Source organism: Neopsephotus bourkii, unplaced genomic scaffold, assembly GCF_033783945.1.
Source record: "Neopsephotus bourkii isolate Nb327-2 ecotype Australia unplaced genomic scaffold, CSIRO-AGI_Nbou_v1 NB_795, whole genome shotgun sequence".
Lineage (NCBI taxonomy): Eukaryota > Metazoa > Chordata > Aves > Psittaciformes > Psittacidae > Neopsephotus > Neopsephotus bourkii.
The window spans coordinates 3,047,351-3,058,411 of NW_026901291.1; the positions used below are offsets into that span (position 1 = coordinate 3,047,351).

Sequence of the window (11,061 nt, forward strand, 5' to 3'; positions counted from 1 at the left end):
GAAAGTGGAGAAAGGTCACAACATTCCTAAAGTGTGTGTTTGAACCACTGTTAGCTTGATTCAATATACAAAGCTGAGAGATCTATTAAGGGTCTAGATCAGGATCCAAAATCCTACAGACACTCACAACTGTAGATTCAAATCCAATCTTATGCATTTGTGCTACTGACAAAAGTGGATCTTTATCTTCTTCCCAAATAAAACAAAAACATTATAAGTACTCTTCAAATAAATAATTTGCATTTTGTGACTTCCTGAACTATATTGCCTAAAGGCATGATTTTTTACCTCAGACCAGTTCTGACATTAATGCACTCCATGATCATGTTTAAATGTCATCTGACGATTTCTATTAAAGTATCACAGTTTCATCACTCAGCTAATTTAATTCTAAATGAATTTGCAAAACCAAGACTAAAGTTCAATGGAAGCCTGAAGCTTAGAGGACTTGTGAAGCTTTGAGCCTGAAATACAGTGATACCCAACTTTAACCCATGAAATAACAATCTATGGTTCTTTGAATAAATGTGTAACATAATAAAGTAAGACCTTCCAGATGGGCACTGCACTGTAGGTACTTCCAAACAGCATTCGTCTTTCAAGACCAGTCAGCATCCTCCTTTCATCTCCACACTGCTTGTGACATTCCAAAGACAAAAAAGAGAATATACTAATTCCATTATGTTTCACACAATTCCTCCTACTAGTTTGCTGACATTCCAAAGCACAACACATTAGCTTATGGAATCAATATGAAAATATGACTAATTAGCACCTGCAGTTAATTGCTGAGTAACATCACGCGAAACTGATCTTTTATCAGTGTGTTTTTTCCCCTGGGTAAAAATGAAACAGTAATAATTCATGTTACTGTCTAATCTGCTGCAGATATTTTAAAAAGAACTTGCAAAGAATTATTTTTTTCTATCCACATCATAACAAAAAGGCAATCAAGAGCTATAGTTGTTCCATTGTACAGATGAACAAATTCAATCTGAGAGGTTACCTAAGCATTCACATCTGCACACAGAGCCAGAGAAAAAATTTAAGAGGAAACCCTACTTAGAATTTCTTGCTCTTTCCACTAAAATACCCCTTTTCTTGCTGAGATCTGACAAGAGGGCATGCTAAACAAATACCTGCAAAGAGAGTTACATATTTCTGAACTTTTTAATAGACTTCCTTCTGGAATTGTCAATGGTATGATTATGAACAACAGAAGCACGAAGACATTTAAAACAGTATGAGCTCAACAGCATCTCTCATAAAAGCCTGTCTTTTTGAACACCTACGAAAGATGGAAAATATGACAGTCACTCTGCCAAAGAAAACACAATTTATTGTTTGGTTTATTTTTTTTAAATAGCAAGCTTTGTTTTCTAAAAAGACTAAGCTTTGAAGATATGCAATGAAGACATAACAGGATAGACACAAGAGACCTAGTCAAGAATAATCACAAACTCATGTAATGTCACATCAACTTTTCCAACAGGCACAGGCTTTACATGTGTGTTAGGCATGCACAGCTCCCTTTGGCTACTAGTGCCAAAGCGTGTCACACAGAAATTCACTGAACAAGCATTTTATAGCACTGACGCTGTCTCCAGAAAATGTGGCGCCTTTTCTAGTTGTGCTACCCATATGCTGGATGACTCAAGTCCAAATCCCAAATTCAAGGCACACACAGGGAAGCACCTTCTCCATCTAAACAGTTCAGTACTGCACACCTGGAGATGTGAAACACATCACTGAGATCCAGAGTACCCACCAAAAGAGCAAAGCAGCTAAGAAACAAAGCCTAAATTAAACTCATTATTAAAAATGCAGAAATGTGAGGAACAACAATATACAGTTACGTAGAAGCGTGACAAAGGTGTAATACAACTTGCTCCTCTACACATTTTTACAGAAATCTGTTGCAAAACTGAAAGCCTCCTGAGTTTTCAGGCTAATACTATTCACAGGCAGGTATACACCCTCACTAGGGGCAGTCAAATTCAGTCTCTCTTCCCTGCTGTTCTGATCAGTGAAAATTAACAGGTACTGAGAAGTCAATACTGTATTACCTTCCCCACAGTAGTTACTTATTATATTTGCTATTCTTTATTTCATGCCAGCAGAGCGATAGGTCACTTGATTCTACAGAGCAAAAACATACATTCTGGCTCTGTCTACAGAGATATGAAATTAAAAAGAAAAAAAAAGACATCATATCAAGTGGGGTTTAAAAAAAATAAAAGATTAATAAAGCATGATTACTTTCTCTACCAGCACATACATACCACCCACCCATCAGGCAAATGCTGGAGGTGTCTAACAAACATGCTGTAACAACCCAGTAAGTACAGACCAGTGTTCAGTTGGCTTCCACTGTCCCACCACAAGTCTAATAGCATTGTACAATGATTAAGAGAACAATTCAGCTGCAGAAAACAAGATTAAAATAATTAATTAAGAAAACAGTTGGGTCTGAGTCTGCACTCACTGATGGCAACAGGAAGGTCTACCTGGTTATAATGGTCATTGAAGCAGGAACATTACAGTAGGCCTGCACCCCACCCATCCACCTCTATTTCTCCTCCATATACAACACATCACTACTGTAGGAATGCACTCTGCATTCCAGGCTCTGACCAAAACACCCACACTCTAGCAGCTATGTACTTCTATACCCATTTTGCTCAAGCCTTAATCCTTTTTTTTCAATCAAGACGTGACAAGGATTTCACACTGGACACAGATGGCCACTGTCCCTACCCACAGCTCTTATGCTATACCCAGGTCAGACTTCTGCAGTAAAGATCTGTAATTGCAAGGAAAGTAGAGCTCACCATAACATGGCATATGCCCACTGCATAGCAATTTTCATTAAATTTAGTTGTAAGGACACATCCTTGTCATGAGCAAATTAATTCTTTGCAACGCTGCTAACTTGACATCCCATTAGATCAACCACGGACTATTTTCTCAGAAATCTCACAAGTCTCCTCCTGCCAAGTTTCATTAGGATATCTTCTCTAAGAAGAGGTCAGCAATGCTTCCTAAACAAAGGAGAATCCACAGATTCCCCCCCCTCCACCAGCTCTGTTCTTGTAAACCACTGAACTCTTGGCTGAAGTACTGGAAAAGAAAAAATGTATTCAATCTGAGGCAGATGCTTGGCATGTAGTACTCTAGCTGAAACAGTTAATGGAATGGTTGGGGAATTTATACAAAACTAAACCCAAACTCTTTTAATGGCAATTCTAATTAGAAGCAGTGCTACTAATCCTGTTTGTAATAATAGTGCAATAAAGTTGGGGGTTTGGGCTCTTTTTTAGTGGGGATAGTGGGTGGGGGTAGTGGTGACAATGTGCATTTGGTTCAGAAAAACAGTTTTATCTTAGCCGTCAAAAAGTGCATTCTACCTGGAATGCATTCTACTACGGGAAATGACATTAATATCAGCCTCACTTTCATGTGTTCAAAATGGTACAGAATGAGCAGAATAAGAAAAACACACCCAATATAGAAATCAAAGCTGCATCATTTACCAAGTGCTTCTCATGTTCTCTAACCTCTCAGTGTTTAATATCCTGCATATATACATAATGTAATACATAATGGATATATAAGGTAAGCAAATCCCGTAACAATCTTTCCTACCGTAGTGTCCCAGGAACAAATTAAAGCCATACCACTGTAAGTGCTAGGCTGCAGTACCATACTTGTTTAAGCTGTCTCTCCACCAGTGGGACCATCCTCTTTTTTGCTTATACAACCAGTAAGTTGATCCCAAGGTGATAGAAACCTTTATAAAATCATTTTAAAAATAAAGGATTTTATGGGCTTTATCTGCCTAAAGCAGCTTACAGAGGAATTAGAAGCATGCCAGAGCTGGCACAAAAAGAGGGTTGCTCAGTTTGGGAGAGGGTAGAAACCTGGCAGCATCAATTTACATTGGCTCAAACTGGTAAGGAACTGCACCCTCAGGCAATACAACTGGCTGGAAAATGGAACTTCAGAAGGACAGAATACCATTTTAAAATTTTCTTTCGTTCTTAACCAGAAGAACAAAAAAAAAGTTGTATAATGTTAAAATACTTTTCAAAAGTCATTTGGAATGACAAATCTTTCCACAGCACTTACAAAGAGCTGGCTCATTTTTGTAATATCCAAACAATATTACAGAAAAATACTAACGATGTGCTCCATAGAGTATCTACACTTTTATCATTTTGTATTTGAAGACATCTACCAGAAGTCAAAGTGATAAATTTCACACAAAACTACACAAAGTATATTATCTTAGTAAATTTTAAAAGCAAGCACATTTTTAAAAGTAGATTGTTTTCTAAATTGTATGTTTCAAAAATATTTTTTAATTCAGAACTGCTTAGTTGAAAAATTCTACCAATAAAAAAAGCACAGCAATTATGTAAATAATACAACATTAGATGTATTGCTGGATGTATTTCGACATCTATACTCTGTGACTACATGTTGCAGTTAACAAGCAAAACCTAATGGACCAACCCCTTTGTTGCATTAGTATCATGGGATATCAGTTTACCTTTTATTTACCTCACATTTCCTCTTCATGCACAAAGAACTGACTTTTAGATATGCTCAGGAGACCATAAATTCTTTTTTTTCTAGCCAAAAGCATAAACTCTTTTCAAAGTTTTTTTTTTTTTTAATAATTAAGCAAGCTTTCCCTCCCCCCTCCTCTTTACGTTCTTATTTAACTTCAAAGTTTCCATATAAATGTCAAATTTTTAATCACTGTTTTGGGGCTTAGTGTTTGTTTCATAGCATTGAAAAGGGCAATTCATTTACAGTCTCCCCTTGCAGCAGGTTTGTGTTTCCTGATCTTAAAGAGGAACATACAACTAAAAAGCACCAAATGCAGAAATTCTGGTAGCATCAGACATTAATGTATTTTCAATAAAAAACATTAAGAACTTCACACCATCCTTCTATAAAATTACAGAAGCTTTATAACAACTGTAGAAGAAAATGGAAAATATTGTGTGAGAAGAAACAGGTAACGTAAGAGGTTTTTGACCTTACACATGACACTTGTTACACTACCAGATGGTAAAATCTGATTAAATTCATACTGCAGTATATAATAAAAGAAGTGTCCACTTAAGGAGACTCGTCTAGCTATTTATGTCTGTCAAGCTGCTAAAGCTGCAGTTGTAAATGAATGCTTTTGATAATGACAGTGCAACCGCTATTAGTATGATCTGTGTTAGTCAAGCAAAAGAAGTGCCAAAAAAGGTTGTTTCCAAGCACAAAGTTACTGACCCAAGATGTGAGTAATGCAATAGTAACACATTAGCACACTTTCTTAAGTGTAGTGGCAAAGAACCACTTAGTCAAAATGTACTTCCCTAAAGAAAAGTTCACCTAATTGACCAGTGCTGCAAAGATGCCTCTAATTCTAGTGATGAGGATGACACTTTGTTTATGGAATTCAAGCCCAACAGATTAATATGCTTTGGAATAGCAAAGAAAATAGAAGAGTAGACTCACTGGGTCATTTCACTAGATACAGTTGAAAAGAAAAATGGTGACCTGAGGCTGTGTACTCACCCAAAAAAATGTGAACAAATAGATAAAAAGAGAGTATTTCCATTTGCTAACTAAAACAGACACACAGGCACTACTGGACTGAAATTATTTCCAAAGCTAGACGCATCCGCAGGCTTTTACCAGATACCTCTAAGTGAGGAGACTGCAGAAGCTATGAACTTTGAATGCACCATTTGTCCGTTCCTGTTTCAAAGGGGTCACATCTGTCACTAGAGCCTGAGCCAGTCCACAGAACACAAAACAGTACAACTGCTTGAAGAGCTGAACACTGTGAAACTGTTTTGCTGGGGTACTGAGTCTGTAAGGAAGACTGAATAAAATATAAAGGACTCAGGCCTGTAAGAGCAAGTCAGGACATGAGTTTGAGCTAGACAAAACCAAGTTTCCTGGCCAAAAAGTTATTGCTTATCACTATGAAGGACAGAGCACTCAAATTTCAACCAAACACCTTAAAAGTTAACACTTTACAGCATCACAAAATATTGCCTGCATTTGTATCTGTATCTGCCTGCATTTGTATCTGTAACACTGTGGTGTTTAGGTACTACGCAAACAAAAAGTCCTCACTGGACAAAGTGGTCAAACCAGGATCATGTCTCTCAACAATGAAATGACAATCATACTGAATGAGACAGGGAAAGAAAGAAGGAAATGACTGATGAAAACAGCAAGACAGTGGTATTCCTGGCAGCAGAGACAGGGTCTAATTCCTGCTACACAGCTTTCCTGTCACTAAATCCACTAAATTTCCTTTTTGGTATCTTATCTACCTAGGATACAATAAATGCCTCCTTCAAACTAACGGAGAAGTACTATTTTAAGTCACCCATAATATGAGTTTTCTTTCTCTTACAGCCTCCTTTTATCTTTTTAACATTTATATTAGATGATTTTCAGTTACTGTCTTTACATGCTTTAGTTCTCTCAACTTGTTGCCCTTTCACTTTTACATCTTTAAACATAATATGTTTTTTTTGTCTCTCTCAAAACAGCTAGGACACATCTAGTGGAGCTTGCCAGATGTGAACTACTGCCAAAACTCAGTGTGGCAGCACAAACTTGCATGCAGCATCTGAGTAAATCAAAGGGTTTACACCAAAGCCTTGAAAAAACTGAGATTCAGCACAACAAATCTCTGACACCTCTTCAATGGCATGATCATAATCTGAAGATTTCAAACTTCCATTTATTTATTTGTCTCTTGATTAAATGCCTTAAATTGGCATGCTTTAACCACAGGTACTAAACACGGCTCAGAGATTCACTGCAGAGGGGCATTATCTTCTAAACTGGCCAAGAAAGTTTGTAAATTAACACTGCTAGCAAATCTGCCATTATTAATAGAGTTTTAGCTATTCCATATAAGCCACCTTTCCAGTAGTGCTGAACTACTGATTTGACGGGACGGTTTAAAAAAGAAAAGTGCAGAACTAAATCCTAATTCTCAATAAAATCCCCATCCTTTCATCTCAATGAAAATAGTTTGTTAATACTAATATTTAGCCATTTAAGAAAACATAATGGTGTGCTGTTTATTACCTCTTTTCATACAAATACTTAGTTCCTCACTTCAAAATCAAGACACACATTTATGAAGTAGAAATGCGATTACAGGTATGATGTTTTATATTAGAATCATGCATTTAGAAGCATTCTTGAACAGCCATTTATAATACAACTGCTGAGTATTTTACTAGGTAAGTACAGTGTCTAATAAACTTTCAGATCTACTATCAAATATGGAAAAAAGTGAATTAGAATACTAATAACGCAATCTACATTTTGAAAGTATTATATCCAAAAGAGATTAGCCACTTAAAAAACTCCATGTAGTTATAATTTCACATAATGCAGGTCCCCACTGTGTTCTTAGCTAGCACCAACATGATGAAATGAAGAAAGAAAAATTAGGAAGTTTTCCATAACACTAGGGTACGCCATGATACTGAACTGTCAAGATAAGATACATGAAACCTAATTTCACTGCTTAAACAATTTAAAACAGAAATGAAATTATACTCAAAATAGTCACAATCAGTTTCCACATCACTGTATATTGCATGATTGTGGCACAAAGAAGAGCATAAATAAAGCAGGTGCTATACCAACCTATGGATGCACAACTGTTTGCATTTGTGTTCAAACACTACTTCAGTACCTAAAATTTTGGTAACTCCACATACCTTTAACATCTGCTCTTATTCAATACTTTCTTGCACATACATGCACCTTATGCAAACAAATCAATCTTTTAGCTGTGCATTATTAACACTTTTTTTCAGACTCTAATATTAGAGTCTTCACTTCCAGTTTCTATGATTGTTATAATTCACAGCTAATCTGACACTGAGGATTCTCCATTATCTGTGTATTATACAGTAAGGTAAATCTGTACACTTGTGTTCACATTTAAGCTTTGATTCAATAAAACTATTAAAAATCTCACTTCAAGCTCATGAATACTTCCTATTGGCTATAAAGAGGCTTAAGCATATGCATTAGCACTTCGCTGAAAAGAGGTCATTTCCTGAAAGGAATATATATACACTTGGGATTTACTTATGTAAATATGATTTCACACACACACTCTCCACCTAGGGAACAGGCATCCAATAACTGGTATGTGAAACATGTGCTTACACCTAAATGCAAAAGCACACTGATTTTTTTATACACCATGGTCTAACGAGAGGCATGGCTTAAATTAAATGTCAAGCTTCTTTCTTGAGATTGAATGAATTAGCATTATTGGCCAGATAATAACCACAGCATAACGGAACACTGAAGCCTAAGGCAACATTTCAGGAGAATTTTCCTAGACAATCAGGCCTGATAGGAGATGCTAATGAGTTCCGAGAAGTAAATATAGCTCTTTAAATAGCAAATGACAACTTGTCTATAATAGTAAGTTTCTCAGCACATTTACAAACGTTTTCCCTTGCAAGCTATAAAGTGACTTTCATTTAGTTGGACTTTAGCTCTCAAGAACAATCACTATCCTAACATGCCAACAAAAAGAGTGCAAATACGTAAGGGGAGCACAAATGAAATGCTTGTTAAGGCCTCACAAGGAAACCATACAAACACCTTATTTAATAAGTTTAATTAACCAGCTCTTTTCAAAATCATACTGTGCCCAGCAATGCTGAGAGGCAAATTCCCTGCTCAGAAGCTCTGCTTTTCTTCCCCGAAGTAAGATTTTCTCTTTTATTCTCATAGAGCATAGCCCAGAACCCCCCAGCAGCTGCTGCTAGCAGTGGCAGCGCTACTGACTTTTTTTTTTTACAGTTGGAGTCAATGCTGACCCAGGTTCCAGCAGCGAGAGAGGGCTTAATGAGGTTGGGTTGTTTATAACCTCTCACCATAGCACTCTCTCCCACCCTTAAGAAGTGGCATAACCTATGTATTCCTCACAAAAATATTTTCATCCAGAAAATGCCCATATATCAGTGCCTAACTCAATATATTGAGTCTAATGCAAATGCTTAATGGAGAGGATGCATTTGTGACTGTCAAAGCTGTGTGGCAGACAAGACATGCTGCCCCAGAAAAACACCAGACCCTCTTTACAAGTCTTAATCTTGTGCAGTCTCTGAAGGCGAGCACAAAGCTAATATAATTCTTACCTCCAGGCTGCAGCAATCAAAACAGAAATTCGTATTTTAGACTCCTCACATCAGCACTTTCAGAGCATATAGAGTCACTGGGGTGTCCATTAATTTTAATGTATTATATTGAAATGACCGGCATTAAGAGGCCATGCAATTTTCTGCGAAGTACTTTGTTTTCCCTACCGATCACGGTGCGAAAAGTCCCGTTATGAATTGCTACTGATTCTGCCCTTGATCTACTCTTGAGATACTTCTGTATACCTCACGCCTGCCTCTACAATCAACTACCCTGGGATAGAGGTTGGCAGGACTGACCAAACTGAACAACGAAGAGTCTTTTATTAGTAATCTTCTTATGACAGTCAAACAGCACCACTAATAACCAGCAGAATAAAAGGCATATTTATTTATTTTTATTCCTAGGGATGGCAACACAGTAAGAACTGCAGAGAGCTTAACAGGTTTCCACCCCCCAACCTCTAAAAGGGAAGAAGGTAATGTTTTTAGAAAACATCCACAACTATCATGGTCTCAGCAAGAAAACAGTAAGTGTGGAGAATGGCAGTCACTACTATTCTGCACAGAAATCCCTGTTTGGATCCTGCACAGTTTGCACCCGAGTCACTTTAAATGAGATCTGCCTTTGTCAAAGGGACCCTTTGATCAGAGAAGTTCAGCGATGAGAAAAAACAGCAGACCATTCAAATGACCTCTCTGCTAAGACAAACCTGTTCCTCAACTCTCTCTTTAATCAAGGTAACAAGACTCTTGTCCTGTCCAGGTAACAGGGCTTCTATCCAGTCTCTAGAGCTACCACCGCACAACTCCAATTTAATTTAAAGGACGGTATTCCTAAACGCTGTCGCTGTATTCCTGGTGCCTCTTCCAGCTTCCCATACTCCATTCCAAGCCGCAACTGGGACACCCTTCTCCCACAGAGATGATCCTCTTTACGCAATAATTGAGATGCATTCCTAAACACCATCACTTTTGAGGCAGAAAGAAAGGAAACTTCCCCCGTTTTTAGTCAAATGTAATCTTGCGAGGTTTCCTACCATTCAAATAAACATGAGAGAAAAAAGGGGATGAGGGGAAGCACATTTTAAAACGTCAGAGAAAGACAGCGGCAGGATTTAAAAGAAAAGGCAGCGGGGAAACACGGAGGCAGGAGCACTTCACACGCCGCTACGGTGGAAAACAGGACGCTTGCTTCGGCATGAGTTCCAGAGTTGCAGTCGCCGCCTGAAGCTGCAAAGCAGCGCCCGCGATCAACTGGTGACTCCGCTTCTCGCCCCAGCTCAGCGCCTGTCTCCCCCCTCCCGCACCCGGCGACAAGTGCCTTTCCGCTTACCTCCGCAGAGCAGGGCTCCGAGCAGCAGGCTAACAGCCGGGCAGCAGCGCCCGCCACCGCGGGCAGCCCCCGCCATGCTGAGGAGACGGGGACAGGTCCCGGGCGCGGCTCCGGGGGGGCTCCGCCGATGCCGCTAGCTCTCCCGGTCCGCCGCCGGCTGCGACCGCGCCATCGCCGAGCTTCGCACACAACACCTCCCTCCGAAGCGCCGCTCAGCCCCGCGGAGGACTCCTGCCCATGCCGGCTCCTCTCCCTCCCCTCAGCACCCTGCCCTAGCGCCGGCGGGCCGGGGGCGCAGCGCCCATGGCGGGCGGAGGCTGAGGGGTGCCGCGGCACTGCCTCGCTCCCCGGAGCAAAACTTTTCCAGCGGCGGGGAAAGGTCCGGGAGCCGGCGGGACTGGCTCTCCCGGCTCAACCCGAGCGCCCTCCGCCGCGGCTTCAGCCGGCTGCGGCTCTGCTCCTCGGTGCCTTTATCTCGGGGCCGGCGGCAGACGCGCGCACACACACACTTTCCCCTCA

General features: G+C 39.6%; 1 protein-coding gene across 1 annotated transcript in view; it reads right to left on the reverse strand.

Moving 5' to 3' along the window:
* TMEM132C (transmembrane protein 132C) overlaps positions 1-10,782 on the reverse strand; it is a 203,685-nt gene extending 192,903 nt beyond the window's left edge. Inside the window, exon 1 of the mRNA XM_061355393.1 lies at positions 10,543-10,782. Within this exon, the coding sequence (XP_061211377.1) occupies positions 10,543-10,618 (76 nt within the window). The 5' untranslated portion in view covers positions 10,619-10,782. The remainder of the gene's footprint in view (positions 1-10,542) is intronic.
* Positions 10,783-11,061: the final 279 nt, after the last annotated feature.